Source organism: Chlorocebus sabaeus, chromosome 8 (genome assembly GCF_047675955.1).
Source record: "Chlorocebus sabaeus isolate Y175 chromosome 8, mChlSab1.0.hap1, whole genome shotgun sequence".
NCBI lineage: Eukaryota > Metazoa > Chordata > Mammalia > Primates > Cercopithecidae > Chlorocebus > Chlorocebus sabaeus.
In genome coordinates this window covers 115980807-116005008 of record NC_132911.1, presented here as the reverse complement: position 1 = coordinate 116005008, position 24202 = coordinate 115980807, and the positions used below count along the sequence as shown (strand labels likewise).

Genomic DNA, 24202 nt, shown 5'->3' with positions numbered 1-24202 from the left:
CAGGTTTGATTTTTTGAAATTTAGTATTAAAAATGAAGAGATGTGGTTTAACATTTTTTAAGAAGTGAGGATGACAGGCCACATGCCTATCAGTGGTACTTGAATTTTAAGTAGAGGAGATAAACTATTTTTGTTTATTTGTACCTAAAAATATAAGCTGGTTAATAGGTGGGGATGAAGTTAATTAGACAAAGTTAGAAATCCTTGGAGGTCATAGTCAAGACTTTTAATTTAATGCATAAGTCATTTGGGGACACTATGAAGTTTTGTAGACTCTATCAGCAATTGTTTATTTAACACCCACTGCAACATAGATTCTAGTAGTCTCTTGCTATCCACTTTTGTCCTCTTCCAATTGTGTGTGTGCTTTTTAAAAATTTCTGACTACAGCCAGAGTGATCTTTTAAAGGATAAATCTGACCACATTCCTCTCCAACTTAAATCTCTTTAAAGGCCTCCCATTGGTCTCAGCTTAAAATAAACGAAATCCTGAGTATAACTTGTACAGTCCTGTCTGATTTAGCCCCTGATTTTTGCTCTTTTCGCTCCCTCCTCTCTCTCACCAGGGCTATCATTCCTCTCCAGAAAACACACACACATACACACCCACACACACACACACACACACACACACAGCCCTTGCTTCAACTAGTTAAATTCTACTAATTAATTAATGTCTTTCTCATCAACTATTAGCATGTATAGAGCAGGTTTCTGTCTGCTTTGCTTATCTTTGCATTCTCAGCACCTATTATGGTTTCTGACATCTGGCACATCACAGGAGTTCAATAGTAACTTATTTAATAAACAACTTAATTAAATGTGTTAGGTATTGTAGGAAATGCAAATACAATACAAAATACTTAAGCTATACATGGAACATGAACCAATACATAAAACAATTCAACACAATAAAACACTAAATGCTAAATATTGTGGTGCCAATTTCTAGGCTGGCAAGATTGCCAAAAATGAAGGTGTGGGATAGGAAATGAACATGGCAAATACAAAGGACCCAGGAAAGTTCAGCCGGATATAGCAGACATCTCATGTGAGGGATCGGTAAGCATTAGGGTAACGATCTTGCTTTATTTAAGATGATAAATCAATCTGTAGGTCATTAAAAAAAATGCTGCAAATTGATAACAGGGAAATAACAGCGACAAAATGATATTCCAAATGACGTTTATTTATCTATAAATCTGGGAAACAATGTGTCTTAATTTTATAGTGGAACTTGGTTCAAATTCTGGCTGTGTGAAATGGGCAAATAATCAGCCATTATGAAATTTAGTATCTCTTTTGGTAACATGAGTAATTTACACATATTTTGATGTGGCATTTTATTGATTAATGAAAGAGGCATGTAAAGGAATTTTCAGAGTCCTTTGTACATAGTGGATTCCAGATAAATACTGCCTTACATCTAGTGAAGTGAATGTAAGAAGAATAGTATCAGGGAGACACCGAAGGTAAGGAACACACTATAGGCCAATTTAATAATACAGGCGTATTAGTTTACTTGGGCTGCTGAAACAAAGTACCACAAACTGATGGCTTCAAAGCAATCTTTGGCATTCCTTAGCTTATAGATGAATCACCACAGTTTGAGCCTTTGTCATCATGTGCCATCTTCCCTGTGTGAACATCTCCATGTCTCTTTTCATTTTATAAGGACACTAGTCATATTGAATTAAGGTTACCCCTGTAATTCTATACAACTTTAAGTTAACCAATTACATCTGTAACAATCCTATTCAAGTAACATTTTTAGGTTCCAGGAAAGGCATGAATTTTAGGTGAAACTATTCAAATCAGTACAGCAGGAATGAAATGGCAGGAATCTAGACTGAGATGTTGGTAGCAAGATTGGAAAGACGTAGGACAAATCATAGAGTTATGTTAAAGAACATACTAGTAGAGATTGATGAAGATTGAAAACAATTTCTGCGAGCTGCTTACGATTGAACCTTTTATAGTGCTTGGCCTTCAAAAGTCAAAAGAGAAACAGATGAAAAGAGGTTTGTTTGTTTGTTTTTCATTATTCCTTTCTCTTTTACTATTTATTCAAAATTACGTAGTTCAACCTTGAAAAGCATTTTAGCCAGATCTTGCCTATATTTCAATGTGTAGCATTCTCTGACACTCAGTTGTTTCTATTTCATCCCCACTGGCAATTTTAAAGTTGGGAGTCATCTTAGGGAAGACTGTTGAGAGGTTGTTTCCCTCCTGAAGAAACCTACATTCTGTCAGTTATTAGCAAATATTAGTTGAATTGTAAATATAGTGACAAGAACTAATTCCTGGATAGTGAAAAAGGTAGATAAACAAATAGCCTCTGAAAGTCTACATAGGGACCCAATGAACAAGTATGCAAATAAATGGAAAATAACACACTTTGAACAAGTCGTGTTTACATGTGACATGAAAAGGGTTCTGTGATTAGAAAATAACAGTGAGGGGTGGGAAAGGGTGGCATGAAGAGGTCAGAAAAGATTTTTAGCCTGGCAATATAGAATTGGGAATTGAGACACAAAGACAGAATTTTAGCCAAAGGAAGCAAGCGAATCACTTAGGTAACAATGTAGAAAGTTTATTTAAAGGAAAGTTTGTTCAGAATTCAAATTTATAAAATTGATGAGAATAGAGTTGTTCTTGTTGAAATAGAGTTGGGAGGTAAGCAAATTATACCTCAGACCCTCCATGGGCTGACAGTGATCTCTTAGCTTTTAGGGATACATTTTATAAAACTGACAGTGATAGGAAAGAACAGAGAATAAGACATTAGCTTACAGCACCCACATGGTCTTGGAAAAGTAACATAATAACTCTGAGCATCATAGTCTTCTTTAGTAAAAAATTACAATCTTTGATCTTTTAAATCCTGCAACTGAGTTTTCTAAGTCATTCTCAGCATATTCCACAGATGATAATAGTCATGGATTCCACATAAAAAATGTTTCTTATTTAAAATAATAAAACAATTTGGGATTAGCATGAAGATTAAAATAACTTCACAGGAAAGCACAAGCAAAATAATATAGACATGAGCATCTCCACATTTCTGTAATTTCTGAGTTGATCTCTATTCTATGATAAGACCAGTCAAAATCTTCTCTAAAGCATAGTCTCAGAAAGATTTCTCTGTGTAGGGCTCCCCACGTCTTCTCCCTTTTCTCTTAGATTTTTGGCATTTCTTACAATTACCTTTTACCTTTATCACTGTACCCCCTTTAAGTAATAAGTTCAGGAAAACAATTTTCAAAATTCCTAATTACTATCCACCAAACATTTTATCAAAAATCTGGGTTATACTTTATGCTATGGAGTTCTTTCCCAGCAAGTCTTTCTTCTCTAGTAGTAACTCTTCTGTACAGTGGTGTTTTACTTGCAAATTAACATCCATGCACAACAAGTGCTTTTATAAACAGGCTAAACTACTGGAAGGAAGATGTTTGAAGGGACAGATAACAATTTGCAGAAGAAAATTAAAACACATTTATTTTTTGTTTCATCTCTCTAGATCTACATTTTGAAAAGTTTTTCTTTTATTTATCCTTAGTAACCTGAACATTTATTAGCCAATTAATCTCTTATAAGTAGCTTTTTGTTGGATGATGATGAATTCATGATTTTATGCTTTGCCCAAGTTTTTGTTCAAGTTTTATCCTCTACCTGAAATGCTCTTCTCCTCAGGATTACTCTTTAGAACTGGAAAAATTTTACTCCTTCTTTCAAGTATATCTCATTCTTTTCCTACTGTAGGAATCTTCCTGACCTGGTCTGGTTGATACTCTTCAATGCTCACATAATACTTTTTTTTTTTTTTTTTTTTGCAATAGGAGTAGTATTGAATGCACTTTGAAATTAGAGGATATACACTTCAATTTTTGTCTATGTCCTATACTATTTGTGTGGTCTTGTATAAGCTACTGTGTCTTTTGAGTCTCATTCTCTTTATTGGCACATTGAGTACATAAAGAACTTCTAAGTTTAAGTAGTAAAAATAGGCATATAAAACAATTTGCCTCAGATGTTATAATAGTATAAAACATGTTTCCTGAATGAATATGAGTATAGTACATTTTTGGAAGACTTTAAGATAAAAAAAGACTTCAATCAAGCAAAGGATTTTGTTGTAGATTTTAGATATCATGTGGGGATAGTAGGCATGAAGCTTGGATTCATTGAGACTTTGTCATGGTGGCCTTTCAATTACAAATTGGATTACAAATGCCAATGTAATCCAATGGGATGACCCGTTCAAATGATATAATAATTAGAAACATGACATTTGACAAACAGACATCTTATAATTATATTAAAGTAGCATGGTGAGACAAGGCTCTGGAGCCAGGCTACCTAGGTTCAAACTTCAGCTCTGTCACGTTACAGCTACGGGATTTGGGAAAACTTTTAACTCTCTTTAACAGTTTTCTTTTTTAAAGAATGGGGGCAATTAAGAAATAGTAACATAAATTAAATAAGAATTTTTTTTTTTTTTTTTTTTTTTTGCGAGGATTGAGTTAAGTATTTATAATATTGCCTGGAATAAAGTAAACACTGAGTATTTGTTTGCAATATTGCTGTATGCCATGCACTTTGCTAAGGGTAAGTTCAGGGGATTCAGTGATGTGTATTGGGAAAGATAGGCATTGAGCAAGTAAGCAAACATGAATACATGATTCCAAATTGTGATCATGCAAAGGAGGAAAAAAACAAAGTGTTTTGAACCACATAACAAGAAGGACTAGAATAAGGGTAAGAAATAAGGAATAAAAAGTAAGCATTGTTACCATGGGAAAATATTTTGTAATGTTGTTGTATGTTTTTAAAAATAAAGATGTAATTGAAACTTGATAAATTATGTATTTTATTTTTATTCTTTTTGAACAACCTTTGATAATTTTCTTGTTTTTTTTTCATATGTGAATACATGTAGCTGCTCAAAAAAGGAATAAACACACTGTTTATTTTTATAGCCTACCAACTAAGGGTGTGCCAACCTCCACCACCTGTACCCAATGCTGAAATGTTGACGGAAGATGATGAATTTGAAATAGGTAAAGGCTGTTAAATTATTTTCAAGGAAAACATACTGCTGGCAGAACTATTTGCTTAAAAATAAGCCAAAGTAAAGAATAGTAATAGCCTGACTTGAGATCCTCATTCCCTGTGTTGATAGAGATTATTTAGAATTTTTAAGAAGGGAGAGGAGTGAAAAGAGGAAAGGGAATATTAGAGAAGAAAAAGTAATTTTGTTTTTCTGGAATGTACAATTAGAAAACGTATTAAAAATTGAACCCGTTAACTTTACTCTGATGGTTCTTTCCAAACTGTTATTTTGCTGTCTTCTGACAATGTAGTTCTAACCTTTGTTCTTTGAATTCAGACCTATGCCTGACTTGGCAGAATGAATGGTTTGTAGGGCATATTAGAAGTCATATTTCATTTTCATATCTTGGAAAATGCTTAGTCAATTCTACTCAGTTTAATCATAAAGTTGGTTTAAAACTGAGTTGGAAGTTCAACCTAAATAATTAATGCCACACAGTTTGAAAAAAAATTATATATGAAGACATCTTAATGTTGCCATAGTAAACTTTTATTATTCATTATTATTATTATATTGATTTTGGTTGAAACACACAAAGAAACTATCAGTGACTGATGTAACTTTAATTCAGATACAAAAGCAATAAATAGAAAGCCTTCTAACTACTTGCTGTATTTTTGTTGCCTATCTCACCTACATCAACTAAATTATTTCATTATGACTATTGCTTATATCCAGTCAGCATGCACCAGTGCAGAGGGAATGGCAGTTCACTTTTGCCTTCGGTCCTCATTGGTCAATGACTATTATATACTGGTTTTTCAATATTTTGAATATAACTCCTACTTATACCTAATAACATTTTTATACTGATTGAAAATAACTAAAGGAGAAAATATTCCCTTACAATTGAAATATTTGTTTATTTTTATCATCACCTTGTTGCTTATATGAAACCTCCCCTCTTTTTTTTAATAGGTGATATTATTAGGTATCAGTGTCTTCCAGGATTTACTTTAGTTGGTAATGCAATTCTGACGTGCAGATTAGGAGAACGACTGCAGATGGATGGAGCACCTCCAGTTTGTCAAGGTATTCAATAGTTCTTATGGTTATCTATTTCTAAAATATTTGCTTTATGTTTAACTTAATATAGGTAAGACTGAGAAAAATCTGTTTATATAAATAAGAAATATTTAACTGGAAGCAATGCTATAAGTTTTATAACTCATATGTGCTATTTCATTTAGAAATAATCCACTGTTCATCAGATTTAACTCTAAACAAGGGTAAATTTTTCTGGTTTAGCATGAAGTCCGTTCAACTTACTCCAATTATTTTGCTCTTCGGGGTGGGAATGGAGGTGGAGAGAAAGGGAAATCACTTAAAATAAAGGTTTCAATGTTAATTGCTTTTACTTAGAAAGAGCTTCCGATCTAACCACTAGACTCATTAAACTTTATTGAGTACCTGTTATATAAAGAGGATCTGAGGAAAAAAAGCAAATAAACAAGCAAAGTAACAAAAAAATAAATAAATTTTAAGTGGCCCTTGCTGTGGATGTGTCATGGAAAGGTACTATGGCAGTCATACGGGGATAGCAGTACAGTGTTTAGGGAAAGAGACCAGGAAGCTGTAGATTCATACAATTTTTAGCCACTTGTGGGGCAGGGAAAGCTTGATGGAAGCATTGTTCCCTGAGTCATGAGACACAATTCCAAATGACAGTGAGACTTATTATGGTAGAACAGAGCTAGAGAGAGGGTGGTCTAAGTGGCAGATACATATGCAAAGATAGAGAAGTGAAAAACAACAGGGCATGGACTTCAAGGATTCACTGCGTTAAAAGAATAAGGCAAAGATAGACCTTGAATGATGTGCTAGGCTGTGATGTTCAAGAAACATTTACTGTTCATTTGTGTAGCCCCTAGGCCCAGAACAGTGCCTAACACACAATTATCATAAATGTTGATTAAGTTGAATACAATTGAGTTGTATTTTATTATTCTTTCTAGCTTTTTTTTGGATTAATTCCTTCTTTGGGATTAATTCCTGAGAATACTGGAAATCTGTTTCCTGTGCAGTATCTTAGCTGCTATCACAAGTCTAAAGTAACTTCTGATTTTTATTCTAAACATATGATAATTGAAAGCCTTACAAGAAGATAAAAAGATTACCAGAGGCTTTGATGGTAGCAAAAAGATAAGCAGAAAAGCAGGTTTGAGGGTATAAATTGGAGCCAGTGTGAGAATTTCTCATGGTCTTAATGCTATTAGAACATCTTGAAGTTGGTTGAGAATTCTGAAGTCTATCACTTATATATTCCAGACATTTAGATGTCATTCATTCAGCTTTTTCCTTCATGTAAAGCTACTCTCTAGACCTTTAGAATTATGTAGGTTTCATATTCAGATATTTAGATACACAAATAGAGAAGACAGAGGCTCAACATTTGAGGGCTTATACATGGGGAAAAAAGTTGAGCAGACATGGGATATGTCAATGAGCCAATTATATAACTGCATTCTGTCTTGACCCCAATAAAAACTACATTTTGAGCTCTTGGAGGACAAGCTTCTTGTTCTTATATCTGAATCCCAATTCAATAAATTTTATAAAAATTAAAGTAAATATAACATTCAGATAAGCTAGATATTTTATAATTTTTTGTCTCTCAGACTTTCAATGTCTTATTCCCCAAATAGGAATCTCCTGTAAATTAGTAATTGAACTTATTCTGTCTGCTGTGGAGAATATAGAAAACAGAGTAAATTTTTGTCCCTGATAACACTTCAGATACTAGCCAATAAAGTTAATAAACCATCCTTTAGAATGAGTTTATGTAGAGTTTCTCTATTAATTAGTTCACCAGGCATTTAAGCCAAAAAGCTGACTTTACATTTTTGCTTCGTTGAGTTTATTACACAAGCTTGCTAAGACAGTCATTTGGAATCGGCTAGAATTAATCTATATCGTTTTTAGTCCATTAAAAATTTTCTTTTGTCTTTTCCTAAAAACATAGCAGTATCATTTTTGTTCTCTCTTCTTCTTTAGATGCTCTGTAGCTCTGTGTGTCTCACTTAAAACATGGAAAATAATATCAAATATGATTTTCTGTAGAGTTTGTTGTAAATTAAATCTAATGGATGCTTCCATTTTCTGGTTTAAAAACATTGGCTCCAACTGAATCTGGGAGACTTTGAGCGCTTTAAACTTTCTGGCCATCAGTTTTCTCGTATTTACAATGGGGATAAAAAGTCTACAGATTTTTAAAGTTGTGATAAGAGAGAGAATGTACCAATGGTATTTAACAGTGTCTAGCATATAGTTACAATCAACAAATATTTACTGTTATTCTAGGTGACTGTCAAGCTTCTTGCTCTATGTTAGACAATGTGAGAATATGTTAATTTGTGTATTTGTAGTAAAGTATATTGGATCATACCACTCATTTCAATCTGTCGTAGCCACGTATTTACTACTTTTTTGTCTTTGACTCATATATTCCATATGGTTTCCAGTCTTCAGGTTTATCTTTTTCTTTTTTATGTATTTTTAAATTTTTTGAAAAGCAATATCAGAGTTCTCTTTTTAGGTGGAGAACAAATGACCTGATGCCAGTTATTCAATATTTTTAATCTCAAAATTATATCCATGAAGGAAAATCCTGGGTTGAAGCAGAAGGAACTGAAGTAATATCCAAAAAAAGTAGAAAATAACTCTTAGCTTTATCTATACTATATTTTAAACTCTATTGTATAGTCAGTTTTCAAAAAGTCATGTATTAGTTTTGGCCAGTTTCCAAGTAGTCTTTTATTTTCAAGTTATTAACATGTTAAAAGAGCAATCATAAGCTTCCGTAATCCACTATGTTACTTACTCTTTTCTACCCCTATATTTGTTGGAGACTTTATAACTCAAAATATTTAATTGTCCTTGTACCTTGAACACTATGAATATATAAGTTATTCATCTATTTATTATTTTCCAGAAACTACATTAGTAGTTTTTGGTCCTAACTCATTCAAATAAACATGGAAAAGCAGGAATTCTTCTTACAATGCTGCTCTAATTATTTTGAGAAACAATGCTATTTAAATCCAAAATGAAAGTTAAGGTATAGTGGGTGACTTAGGAAATGGCAAGGGATGTATTTCTATTAACCAAATCATCAAAAATTATCTAGTTCACCCATTCATTCAGTTGTCTAAATGTTCTTAGTAAGAACACTCAGCAGATAGTCCAGTCTAAGTTTAAAACTTGTTAGCAATTATGTTCATAAGACATTTTACTATGGCCATTATGCTATTCTGACAAATACAAAGTTCTTCCTTATATTGAAGTAAACTCTGTTTGGTGCATATTGGTTTACTTTTGCACAATGGACCATACTAAATAATTCCAATACTCTTTTCACACCACAGAACTTCAAAAAAAATTTGTAAGAGGTTAAAATGGCATAATTTGAGTAAAAAGGGCTTGATCAACTTAGTTATACTCTTCATTCTAAATCCAAATTTAAGTAGATGTTCATAATTTTGGTCTGATATATAATACAATTGAGGCCAACAACTAAAATTTGCTATATGTTGCAGGCTGTTAGACGATAATTATGTTGTTTTGCCAATATATAACACATTTTCTGTGTTTTTATAAGTGTTTTTATATATGTGTATATATATATGTATATGATGTTAAAGCAGAGGGATTATTATTATATAAAATGAGTTTGTGCTTTGGGCTATATTTATGGCCTGGAGATGGTGTAAGGAGCTGAGAGGCAACTGGTGACTCAGAATTGTGTTAAATCCTCATGGTAAACATATCCCTGATATCAGAAATGACTTTACCTGAAATGAATACTTTGAGAGAGGGCAGTTTTCTCTCTGACCCCACACACCTGAGTGAGAAGAAGGTTTAAGAGAGAAGAGAGTCGTTAAAAAGTAAGGAAAGAAAGAAGTAAGGCAAAGACATAGAAAAGACAGGCAGAAGTGGGAGAACATAAGAAGATTAGGAAAGGTTGGGAAAAATGTGAAGAAAGATGAGGAATTAAATGGCTTATATTTTATTTATGTATTTATTTATGTCCAGAAAGTGGTACATCTTCCATATAATAAAAAAAATCAATACTATAAATTTTTAGGTCATTTCTCCAGCTTTTGAATCATAAGTTTAATATAGCTTGTCTCTTCTAACAAATAATTCAACATATCATCCTTATAGCTATTGAACATGAAAGCAGAATACTCAGTATCTAAAATATAGTTTTCACTGAGGCTCTAAAAAACTAGCACTATTTAATGGCATTTTTCTTTGACAGTGCTCTGTCCTGCCAATGAATTACGGCTAGATTCTACTGGAGTCATATTGAGCCCTGGATATCCTGACAGTTACCCAAATCTTCAAATGTGTGCATGGAGCATTTCAGTGGAAAAGGGTTATAATATCACCATGTTTGTAGAATTCTTCCAGACAGAAAAGGAATTTGATGTTCTTCAGGTGTATGATGGTAACCAAGGGTTATATTTTTTGGATATTCATCAATTAAGTCCAAATGTTCTAATTATACATGTAAACTTTGAATATAAACAGCTGCTTATGTGAGTTTATCTTACAAATATTTTTAGAAGCATCAACATTAAATTTCCTCCTATACTATGTGAAAATTATAGTTAGCTCCTTTATTATTTTACAAATTATACATTGTTTAGCTATAGAATTAAAATGCTTAAAACAAACATTTTATGCTTTCAGTTATTGTTAATGAGGTAGATTGATGGTGAAGCAATTTAACCATAATTAAAACTATTCTAAAGATACAAAATACTAAAGATAAATGAGAATATAATTAGTTTTATCTAAATTGTTTTATTATCTTCCCAAAGGACCAAATATTCAAAGTCCAGTGCTTATTTCCCTCAGTGGGGATTATTCATCTGCTTTTAATATAACAAGCAACGGTCATGAAGTATTTCTTCAGTGGTCAGCAGATCATGGCAATAACAAAAAAGGATTTCGGATTAGATATATAGGTATGTAAAACTTTTAACTTCAGGACAGATCTCACTAGCATCTTCAGTATGATTATGATTAAGGAACAGAGACATTACCCAGTCATGAATTCAAATCACAGCTCCTCCATTGATGGTTATTGGACAATTTACATAACCTCTCTATTTCTTATTGTAGTGATAATAATTCTACATCCCTCATATGATTTTGTAAAATATTAAAAGCATTTAGGATACTTATAACTTATATAAGTCAGTTATAAATTAAACTGCAATTTTTAATACTTAAAAAAAATTTGTTTTCCTTGAACTGACAAAAAATATTAATAGTGTTGTTCAGCTGTGTGTTACCTGAACTATTTAATAACTCCTTTAAATTACAGGTTTAAACAAAGGATAAACATACAGTGGTCAGAATCTTTGTTTTAATTTTTATTCATCTATTTGTGATACTTGCTAAAATATCTTAAATATTGAAAGAGAGGGTAACAAACACATCATTTACAAGCCTTCAGTTTTTAAAAAACAGAAATGTTTTGTCACTACTGCTTTTCCTTGCACAATATTTAGAAAGATGTAGGCTGGAAATTCTTTTTAATACCAAGGTGACATAGATTTTTCTATGTCTTCCTGTTTATAAGGTCTACTCATACTGAACCAATAAGGAATTTCTTGTTGAGTAAATGTACATAAATAGTCCTCCATTATGTGAAGGTTATGTTCCTTTTCTTAACTGCCCTTCTAAATCATGTCAGAGACCATTCTAAATCATGTCAGAGGCCATGGATATGTGCTCAATAGCAGAATCCCTCGGCATCAGTCAGCTGTCTTTCTATACCGTGTTCACACAGTGCCTCCCAAATCATGTGTCATTGGTAATCAGTACAACTGAAAATTGCTTTTATAAATGTTTTATAAACAACTCTGACACTATGATTCTGGGCATAGACAGATAAATTTTGAATTTCAGTTATAAAAAGTATACTCTTGAATTTTACTCATTTATACAAATTTACAACTACATATAAAATGTATGAATAGTTCTGTTCAATTCCCTTGATTTTAAAACTCTGAGATGATAGTTTGATTTAATAATTTGTATTTTACATATTAGAATAACTTGTCACTGGCAGCATATTACTACTATGTACATAATTGTATCCTACAATAAGTTTCTATTACATTGAAAATAATTTATTATGCAATCAAAGTAGAAGTGTTTTAAAAAATTGAAATGTGACCAGGCACGGTGGCTCATGCCTGTAATCCCAGCACTTTGGGAGACTGAGGCAGATGGATTGTCTGAGGTCAGGAGTTCGAGACCAGCCTGGCCAACATAGTGAAACCCCCTCTCTACTAAAAATACAAAAAATTAGCTAGGCGTGGTAGTGGGCACCTGTAATCTCACTTACTAGGGAGGTTGAGGCAGGAGAATCACTTGAATCCAGGAGGTGGGGGTTGCAGCAAGCTGAGATCGTGCCATTGGACTCCAGCTTGGCAACAGGAGCAAAACTTCTCAAAAAAAAAAAAAAAAGAAGAAAAAGAAAAGAAATATAGGGTATAACCAGTCATCTTGAAGAATTTTCATTATTGAGCTTATGTTTCTGTAATATGAATAATGTAAATGTCTTTTTATTAAAGTTTTGCCCAAATAGGGCATTTAAAAGTCAGCACATTAAATTCATGATATATAATATAAAAGAAAACTACCCAAATTAAACAATTATAAGCATTAGATTGACCGTGTTATAGACCAATCCTTGTTCTTATTATTTCTGACAAACTTGGATATAAATATAATGCAAATACCACTTTTAGCCCCCAAGAACAGCTTGACATATTGAATATGTATTTTTGCCTTTAGAAATGACAGGTTATGACATATATATCCTAAGTCCAATTTGTTTCTTACTATTTACCCCCAAAGCCTCATTTTTCTCAGATGAATTCACTAAAGTTTCAAAAGGTAAATGGAACCTGCCATGCTGAATATTCTCAAAAGTACATATATATGAAAAAGCTATTTGACATTATCTGTTGGCATTTCAAACATCAGGAGATGAAAAACTTTTTTATTTTATTGACAATTTCTATCATAATATGTAAACGCTCTTGACAGATTGGAAACCCTTTAATAGACTGGGAAAGAGGATTATGGAATGTGGGGGATTATTTTAGACATCAACCAAAATGAAATATATGACCTAACATGATAGAGGTGTCTGGATATAACTTCGAAGTGACATGTAAACAACATGCTCTAAAATGTTGCTACCAAGGCTGTGGCATTTAGGTCCCCAAATGACAGGAAATGCAGTTTCCAAAATTCATTTAGATATTTGTTGGGCTTTTGAACCTCCAGGGTGTTTTGAAAATGCATTTCAATTCAGAAGACATTTTAGGTGACAATATAAATTGGAAGAAAGCTCAGAGTTAATTATGTCTCCCAAAAGTTATGTCAGTAGATTATTTTCAAAAGAGGATAGAGCACAATATGAAGTTCATATGAATTAAAATTTATATAGATGACCACTGACGTACTTTTAAGCACTAGTCACTGTATAGGTATTTATCACTTTGGGTAATAACTTCTGGGTCATTAATTAAACAGCATTTTTTTCTTTTGAAAAGCTTTCTACTGTAGTACACCAGAATCCCCACCTCATGGATATATTATCAGTCAGACAGGTGGGCAGCTTAACAGTGTGGTTCGTTGGGCCTGTGATCGAGGATTCCGACTTGTTGGAAAAAGCAGTGCTGTGTGCAGAAAGTCTTCCTATGGGTATCATGCATGGGATGCGCCGGTTCCTGCCTGTCAAGGTGAAGTATATTATGCCAAAATGAACAAAAACATTAATATGAGATTAGCAACATTTAACTTTTTTATTTGGATCACTAACATTTCTGAGAATAGAAATATTCGGAAGCATATTGTGAACTCTTTTTGTAAAAACAAGGCATAACATCGCAGAATGATACATTCCAAGGGAAAGATACATACTGTTTTATAATTCTTCATTATTGTTGTTCAACTTATATGCCTTGACTTTTTCCCCGTGTATGCATACTGTATTCATACATCCTCCATTCTAGTTACTTTGTTGTCATACAATTATTGAAACAGAGAAGGAGACTGAGTGTGAAGTCTACAGAGAGGTAATAGAGAATAAGAATGGGCAAGTACACTGAAGACTGAGTTTCACTCTTAGCATGCAAAATTTGCTCTCACAGCAACAAATTTAAAAGAAAAATGTAACCCACCACCTGGTTATTTTTCTCTTCAGTGGTACAGATAGCACAACAGAGATATCAGAGATACGTTTTTTATTTTTCTTTGTATTTTGTCAAAAATCGAGGCACTGAGCATTACATCATGCCGCAAAAGGAATAACAAGCCTGTTAATCAAAAAATGGCATGTTTTAGAGTTTTTGATTAAGACTTGTTTTTATGGGAGGCTGAGGCCAGAGAATGACTTCAACCCAGGAGGCGGAGTTTGCAGTGAACTGAGATTGCAACACTGCAATTGCACTCCAGCTTGGGCAACAAGAACGAAACTCGGTCTCAAGAAAAAAAAAAGGCTTGTTTTAAATAGTAGTTGAATTTCTTACCTAAGGGTAGCCATAGTCATAAAGACAAGTTCAACATCAGCTACATAGAAAAGTTAATGTCATTGGACTTTGAAAATTTTAAAATACTTAATTCATTACATTATTTTATCAAGATGAAAAATTAATTTTGTATTTAACTCTACTCATCATGTAAATATACAGATAGCAACTTTGAACTCTCACATGAAAAAATGCAGGATACTCTAGGTTAATAAATAAGAAGTCTTATTAGCTATTTTTTGGTGGGCATTTATAAAAAACAAAAAAAGTAAGATAGGTAATTAAAATTTAAAATCAACCATTAGCAAGTTAAAATTGACTAAGGAATAGGTATTACCAGGCACTTGAAATGGCTTCTTTTACCTATTAGAGTGCAATTTGTAATTCATAAAAAGATAGCTTTCAAAGGCATATGTAAACAAACTCAAAATGAAAGAATTATTGTTTCTTGTGTTGATGCAAAGGAACATTAATCACTCATTAGGATTCTGGGAAGCACCATTACCTTAATGGGTTGTCAACACTGAAGGCATTTACTTCATGCGGAATAGATACATTTTAATAACATGTTAAAACAACTGCTTTCCTTCGACTAACAAATATCAGGAGTATTTATAGTTTCTTAGTATTAACTAATTTCACAGAATTAGTTTGGGAAAGAATTTTGATCTCAAATTTCATAATAGAATTAAAAAATATAAAATAAGCTTATATTATATATATTTTAAATAACCATTAAAATGCTCCAAATTTTATTTTTTTAATTTTAAACTTTTGTATTTTAGTTACATAATGGTTGCTTTTATTTATATTTATATACACACATACACATACACACCTTTATGTGGCACATATATAATTCTTAAGAAACATTTTGTGAGAATAATTGACTATCATGTAAAATAAAAATACCCCATGCTTTCTGAAATTTGAAATTGCTTTGTAGAATTAGTGCTATAATTTCATTGAAATTTACATGTGGAGTCATTTTTTCAATGTCCTTAATTTAAAATTATTTTACAATTTGAATAGGAAAGTTGAAATATAGTTTAAAAATGATGTATTTGGTAAAGTAAAATGATAAAATATATGTAAATCATGCAGCCTTTTCCAAAAATTTATCTTGTCTAATTGTTAAAACAGAAAAAGATTATAAAAAAATACTTATAGGATATGACCTCTATTTGGACATAACTAATTGAAATGAAATGTTTATATGTCATTTGGAAGAGCTATTTGCATAATGCACCTTTTATTTCAAATTTATTTTGCATTTTTCAGTCATTTTTCTTTTTCTTGCCTCTTAGGTCTTCTTATACATCCTTACTTTTGAGCTATAAAGTTACACAATGTGAGCATAAAGGTAGAAAATTAGTCAGCTGTATCTATTTGGGTTTGGTTAGGTGTTTTATTTATTTTTGTTCTCATCAAACAACCCTTTACTGATCCCCCCCTCAAAGATTGAACCATCCCCATGCATACAATTAAGTATTATGTAGTGTTATGTGGAAACTCACTTTGTATTCTCTGTCTCACTTTTAATTTGTGATTTCCTGAGAGTTGTATAGACAAGTCTCTTTTACAACCACTCAATTATGATGACTTTTCTTCTAAACTGGATTTATTTTCTTTTCTTCTTTTAAAAAAAAATTAGTTGAGAAGTTAAATTATAAACTATCCATAGGCACAGGAATTGTCCTATTATTTTGGTACATTGTCTCTTTTTCGTTCTAAAATGAAACCATGTTTTACTAAACATATATGTGGAATCTATACTATTTAACTATACCTCTTTTTACTTTGACCTAGATTCAATCTATACTACACCAACAATGAATAGTTAATTTTTAAAAATCAGTAAATACATGATCTTTGGCAGGGAGATTGTGTATAACAACTTGAAATTCCCAAAAGTTCTAAGTGAAAATGTAAACATTGCTTTAACAGACATCAGGGAACCATTTACTTTTCAACACTGTTTTAGAGGTTCTGTAATTAGAAAGCAGGGATAATAACATAATTATATGAGATTGCATATACAATTTAAGTCAGCATTAAAGCTTTTCTGTTCATAATTTACAGGTTACTAAATTACAAAAGATCAGCTATTCAGCAGTAGGGATTCTGCCATTCAGTTTTGACAATTTTGTATAGATTTCACTGAGGTTTTTCATATTATATTTAATTCGCATGGGTTAATGAAAATTAAGCAGCAAAATGGTAGATTTTATAAGAGAAGTGAAAACAATTTTTGGTTGAAATGGAAGATGGGTGAATAGTACATAGCATTTATAATATTTAAACTAAGCTCATATCTTTCTGTACTTTATTTCTTCTGTTATGAGAGAAAATATATATCTGTAATTCTTTGTATGAAACCTGTAAGCTAGATATCTTTCATAATACAGAAGCCTTCTTATTTTATAACAATAATGCAGTACATATGTCAGATATTACATAACTCCAATTGGTTCTAGGACGACTCTCATATTCAAATACATTAGTCTTTCTGTGGAGATACGTATAAATATGTACTCTGAGTGTGATACATAAAGATACAGATAGGCCAGGTGCGGTGGTTCACGCCTGTAATCCCAGCACTTTGGAAGGTAGAGGCTGCTGGACTGCTTGAACCTAGGAGTTTGAGACCAGCCTGGCCAACATGTGTCTATAAAAAAGTACAAATATTAGCTGGACCTGGTGGTGTGTGCCTGTGATCCTAGATACTCAGGAGGTTGAAGGTAGGAGGACTGCTTGAGCCCAGGAGGTGGAGGCTGCAGTGAGCCAAGATCCCACCACCGACTCCAGCCTGGGAAAAAGAGTAGGACCATGTCTCAAACAAACAATTGGCCAGGTATGGTGGCACGCACCTGCAGTCCCAGCTACTAGGGTGCTGAGGTATGAGTATTGCACTCCAGCCAGGTGACATATTGAGACCCCTGTCTCTCCCCCAAAAGAAAAAGAAAGAAAAAAAATCTGACTTTAATTGAGGCATTGCTACCAAATATATACTTTGAAAGATATGTATATATTATTTGAAAGATTATGTGGTTTTTCTTTTTGTAAATGCCAATTGTGTACTTATAGGGCAAAAATGGTAAAAAATCAATTTTAGGGGATTTTTCTGTAGTCTTTTAAAGTTATAAGGTATAAAATATCTTATATACAACAAACTAAGGGAATATAAAATTTTACATTATTATTACATCATATAGTAAAACTAATTTTCACCTAAATCAAATGTATTGTAGATAAAAATCAAGACATCTAAGACACATCAGTGAAATTCAGGAAGATCCTAACTAGGTTTTTAAGACAGTAAGTCCTGGCCTTATATTTATTAAACATATCCAATATACACGATACTTTGTGGATGGTGCCCCAGCTCATACATTTTGGCTGTTCCTAAGACAGAAATAGACAGCTTTCAGGTAAAATGGGGAAAAATAAATCTATTTGTTTTTTTCCTGGCCAAAATGATGACGCATATTGGTTGCCACTCTCTTTAAAATATTTAATATTTATCTGTCAAATTGAATTAATCAAACTTCCTACATAATGGTCCAGTCATGGGCTTGCATTAGAGATACTCTTTACCTAACTTGCGTTCTCATATAATCCATACGAATGCTGATAACCATACACATGATAACCAGAAACTAAGAAAGAAATCAAGAAATAAAGCATTAACAATGTATGGATTCATCAATTTGTAAGCATCACTAAATAAGAGTTTGGAATAACTTATTCAAAATTTATGGTTCAGAGAGTATTTCTTTGAGATATTCTGAGATTGTTTCACAGGAATAAAAAAAAAAATCCCCATCAGTTTTGCATGTTTTACAGTTCAGCAGACTTACCTAATAAATTAAACATTTTTCTGTTTATATGATTTTGCATGTGTGTATTTATTCTAGCAATTTCCTGTGGGATTCCTAAAGCTCCAACAAATGGAGGAATACTAACAACAGACTACTTGGTAGGAACGCGAGTTACTTATTTTTGTAATGATGGATATCGATTGTCATCCAAGGAACTTACCACAGCTGTATGCCAATCAGATGGAACATGGAGCAATCATAACAAGACCCCTCGCTGTGTTGGTATGTGTGTCAAGGGAATTTCATCACTTGTTCTTCGTTTGGTATTTTATATGATCTGAAATTTTATATATTGTAGAATTGTAAAAACCAATCCCTAAACTGAAATGTGATGTCTAAGACAGAAATAAAAGTTAAGTAAGCTATCTTGTACCATGAGGTACTAGAAGACAGTACAAGGACTTTTCAATCATTTTTGGAAACCTCAGAATACTTATGTCAAAAAAGGCACTTTTATTTTATACAATAAAGTTTTATTTTGTAAAAAGTCATCCTTTAGTCAACATGTGTTTTCAGTACACGATCCCTTGAGAAAAATTTTTAAAGATTGTGTTAATAAAATGATACTTTGACATATTCCACTCTTATTTTTATAAGGATAAATAATGTTGCAGAAATTATCCATAACTTTAAACTTTTGTTGATATTCTTCCAGTTACTTACACTTAGAAGCGTTCCTATTGCTGTCGCTATTACTTCACTAGGTAAATAAGTTTACATAATGATAAGACATTAATTCTGGTAAAGATTTGGTAGCAAAAAAATAGAAAATGTTGATTTAAATAAATTATTGAATTTTCTCTATATTTCAATTATTTTTTTCCCATTTAGTACTAACATTTTCACTTAGCTGTGATTTCATTTAAATTGAAGATTGTTCAATTGTTTGCACTCTCAGAATAGGTATCTAATAAGGCTTCTACTTACCTTGAAAAAGTTTTGAATTAACTAAAGTTGATATCATGACTCTTGCATAAAAAGACCATTCTCATCAAAAAACATTTCCTCAAAATATAGTCTTTTCTAAAGTTATAAAGAAATAAGGGAGTAGAGGTAAGCCAACAATTGGGATTCTAAGTAGGTAGAATAATAAGTACAAGACTGAATTGTGAAACCATTGAGTGTGTTCAAGAACTTCCAGCAATACCATATAGCTAGGGGAATGGAAAATATCAACATGCAAAAGAAATAAAGAACAAATGCTAGAGGACCTTGTATAATGCAATAGTAAGCGAATTAAGGCAGTGGAGATGTAAAGAATGGCATAGATGTTTAAGATATAGTGATTTGTTAGCACTTATACCCTTTGGTTTTTGTATAGTTGTTACATGTCCAAGCATCAATTCCTTTACCTTGGAACATGGAAGATGGCGAATTGTGAATGGCTCCCATTATGAATACAAAACGAAGGTAGTTTTCAGCTGTGACCCTGGTTATCATGGACTAGGTCCTGCTTCCATCGAATGTCTTCCTAATGGTACTTGGAGTTGGAGAAATGAAAGACCATATTGCCAAAGTAAGTGTACACTTTGCTAAACTTACTTCATAAGCTATGTTTGGTTATCAAATTGTTTGAATCAGTTCCTTTTACAAACACACTAGATCAATAATTAGATGATATTACTAATATGGCCATTTATTCTCATTACATTTTAAAATTTTTAGCTATGTTTCTATGTATTAGTAAATGCTTTTCTAGCAAATAGAAAAGCATAGGCTTTGGATTAAGAAATCTAGTGTTTGAATTGTAGATCTATTACCTACTTTAACAATGCAGTGCTGTTTACTTACTACTTGACAGACACTGCTTTTAGTCCTTTACATGTTTTATACTCATTTGGTTTAAAAAAAAAAAAAAAAAAAAACCTTTGCCCCAGATGTAATCATTCTATTAAAGTCACAGAGCTTATAAATGATAGAGAAATGATATTTGACCAAGTAGTCTGACTAAAACTCTTGACTTTTTATCATGTTATATCATGTTTATTTTCTCTGATTCCAAATTCTAAAACTAGAAAATCTTAAAACTAGAAAATTATGACACCTGTTGTGTAGAGTTACTGCAAACATTTAATAGTATGACACAATTGAAATACCAGCTATAACCACATCCTCAGTAAATACTATTGAATCAAATTGAGCAGTTAAGGCATTTTATTTCCATACATTTTAATAATATAAATGGCCAATATCTAATATACATAAGCTAACAGAACATAAGATATTCAGGTGAAATACCTTGAACTCCCTTTCTTACTTTTATTTATTGTCTATTTTGATTCAAGAAATATGCTAGGTGAAAATTCAGCCTTTTAATTAGTGTCTAACACAACTCTATGGTGTATGTTGTTTAGAGATCCATGATTTATAAACAAACTAATAGAGAGGTCAAAAGTCTACATAGGGTTATTATGATTAAGAAGTTTAACATAGCAGACAACTATGTTATGTGTAATAAGTACACAAGTATCTGATATTATTTTATTTATGAATATTCACTGATTTGAAATTTATTTTTTGAATCTCTATATCAGTATAGAATTTTTTGGTTGTCCTGTGTTCCAAGATAATCATATTAATGAATTAAAGTATTGAAATATATTTCAAAATTATATTTAATATTGTAAAAGTATGCCATCATCTGTATTTCTACTTTTTGTTCTTTTTTTTTTTGAGAAAGAGTCTTGCTGTGTTTCCCAGGCTGAAGTGCAGTGGCGCGATCTTGGCTCACTGCAACCTCTGCCTCCCAGGTTCAAGTAATTATGTCAGCCTCTGCAGTAGCTGTGATTACAGATGCCCACCACCACGCCTGGCTATTTTTTTTCTGTATTTTCAGTAGAGATGGGGTTTCACCATGTTGGCCAGGCTGGTCTGGAACTCCTGACCTTAAGTGATCTGCCCTCCTCAGCTTTCCAAAGTGCTGAGATTATAGGCATCATCCACTGCACACAGGCTGTATTTCTAAATTTTTGTATTAGTCCTCCAAGTTTTCTCTGACTGCAGACTCCTTGTTTTTCCAAATTATTGTTTAAAAAGAATAATTTGTTTTTAAAGGGCATGTGGATAGGAATATTTCAGAGCTAGGTAATTATTATCTACAACAGAAACACTAATTTAATCAGCTTTCAACAAATGTTTGTCTCGTTCTATTGTGTTAGATTCTTTATTATGTAGAATGGTTTAAATGATAAGTAAGATTGGATTACTGCCTACAGGTAAGAATGAGGTAATGGCAAGGGATTTAGGAATTGCAATTGGTTGAGAAAAATAAAAGAATAGTATTTTTTCTCCAGTCTTCCATTTAATCATCTTTAAAATGAAAATAATATAAATATTAGAATTAATAATAATATTAGTATATCAATAATATTAATATCCACCTCAAATGATTTTTTGGGGGGATAAGCTCAAAACCTTTAGTACATTTTAAATTTGATATGCAACTCTTGAAAGTTTGCAAGTTTTCTAATTCTCTACCTGACAGCTATCTAAAACTTAATACTGAAAGCCTAGACAGTTTTTTTGAGCATTACACAAATGAAAACACTAATAATAGCACCAAATATATAATACGTGCCCAATGAACATGATCTGTTTTGTTTTTATGCTAGAATGACATCAAAATTTGTGATCTTCAAATGTGAAGAAGTCATAAGAGATGCTATATGACCTGGCAAGCCTGTTAAATTTATTTTCTTCAATTTTTTATAACTTACAAAAAAAAGATGAATTATATCTAATGGATGTCATGAAAATCAAATACTTTACATGTAAAACTCAAACTACAGAGTTCTTGACAAAAAATTATATTGTAATTATTATTTTAATGTTGGTTTAGATATGAAGAAACTTTGGCTCAGGTAAGTCAAAGGGCTTGCCCAAAGTTACTTGATAAGTCAGAGAAAGATTTTAGATTAATGAATTATCATCTCTTTAAACTTGTGATGTTTTTTGTCCACTATAGCCAGGTTGACTAAAAGAAAAATGCAAAAAACAAAAGCAAAAACAAAAACAAACAAGCAAAAAAAAAAAAAAAACTTTATATCTCTGTTACTTAGAAGGTTCTATGGAAACTTAAAGAGGATAAATTTTACATTATGTCATCTCTTTTCTCCATACTTTCACACTGATTCAAACATGTTTTACAAATGCCAGTTTCCTTTGTAAATACATCAAATCATAGGAAGCTCAAAATGTTCAAAGCATAGTTTTGTTATAAGTGCAGCTTGACTATATCTTTAAGGGTTTTTATTTATTTATCATTTTAAAGTTATTTCCTGTGGAGAACTACCTACACCTCCAAATGGAAATAAGATTGGAACTCAAACTTCATATGGCTCAACAGCTATCTTTACCTGCGACTTGGGATTCATGCTTGTGGGCTCTGCTGTAAGGGAATGCCTTTCCTCAGGTCTTTGGAGTGGATCTGAAACCAGATGCCTAGGTACATATTTTTAATTTGTTTTTACCAAACTTCCCCCTGTCCCTCACCCTTGAAAGGAGGCATCTCTTTTTCCCTAATATGAGATACTAATTTATATTCATTCAGTAAGGATGTTAAAAACCAGAAAATACGTATCTTTAAAAATGGCTCATGATAGAAAAGCTACTAAACAGCATAATCAGATAGCATTCCTAGTGAAATCTAAGGAGAGACACATTTTCTTCCAGTCATGGTGAAAATATAATGGTGAAAACTAATTGCTGAAAATTGTATGCCTGCTTACTCAGCTGGGTTAATCGCTGTAGCTATTAACTCATTCTAAACCATAGTCAATTCTCCTTTCACCTATTTGCTTAAGGTAATGACTGAAGAAGATAAACAATGTAATGTCTACATTTAAGCACCTTTCTCCCTTTTTATTTCACAAGATTTCAACATGCATAAAACTAATTTCTATTAAAATTTTAAAAATATATTTTTGAACCTGATTTTAGACAATTAGGATTTTTCCCCTTAGAATTCCCTGAATTTATTTTAAAAAATCTTCAGTTAAAGAAACTGAACTAGTTCATTCTTCTTACCTTGCCTCTTTTGAATGCTTTATCTCCTTTTTCAAAGATTTCAATAATTTATCTAATATTAAGAATAGTATGCTTTATGCTATTTATGCTTTATTTTCTCTAAAATTATTTCAAGATCTGAAAGCAAATATTAAATTAGGTAATAATGAAAATTTTTCTAATAATTATTCACTTATCTGTTAGAAGCAAGGCAAGATCTTTTTGTTTACTAATTTAAAAATTGCTGATTATCATGAATAGAGTACTGCAAAATTTGTCAGTGTTTTTGTCTTTAAAATGTTACTGTTTAAGAATATGACACATGGCAGAAAAGTCTATACTTACATATTGTGTGGCTAATAAGCTTGAAAATATTCATAGAAATATAATCACTATTTGAAATTTCAAATGGTATAGTTACAAGTTTTGGTTAAAGTGTCTTTTTTCCCCTTCTCAGGCACATTTGTTAGTTGTTGTACTTGGAAGCCCAGAAACAATTTCTTTATAAGAGCACACATACTTGAATATACACAGGGAACTCCTGAGCCCCTGGGGTCGTTAATGGACCAGGCTCTGGCTATGAGATGGAGTTCCTCTCAGACTAGGGTCTTTCCTCTTCCTGTTTAAGTCTCACCTAGACA

The 24202-nt window shown here is 32.1% G+C and overlaps 1 protein-coding gene across 2 annotated transcripts in view; it reads left to right on the top strand.

The window, feature by feature from the left end:
- CSMD3 (CUB and Sushi multiple domains 3) overlaps window positions 1-24202 on the top strand; it is a 1272067-nt gene that overhangs the window by 1170660 nt on the left and 77205 nt on the right. For both annotated transcript variants that reach the window (XM_008001392.3, XM_008001388.3), the window contains 8 exons: window positions 4983-5063; window positions 6035-6148; window positions 10377-10565; window positions 10942-11088; window positions 13699-13887; window positions 18594-18779; window positions 19879-20073; window positions 22828-23001. In XM_008001392.3, coding sequence (XP_007999583.2) covers window positions 4983-5063; window positions 6035-6148; window positions 10377-10565; window positions 10942-11088; window positions 13699-13887; window positions 18594-18779; window positions 19879-20073; window positions 22828-23001 — 1275 coding nt within the window. The remainder of the gene's footprint in view (window positions 1-4982; window positions 5064-6034; window positions 6149-10376; window positions 10566-10941; window positions 11089-13698; window positions 13888-18593; window positions 18780-19878; window positions 20074-22827; window positions 23002-24202) is intronic.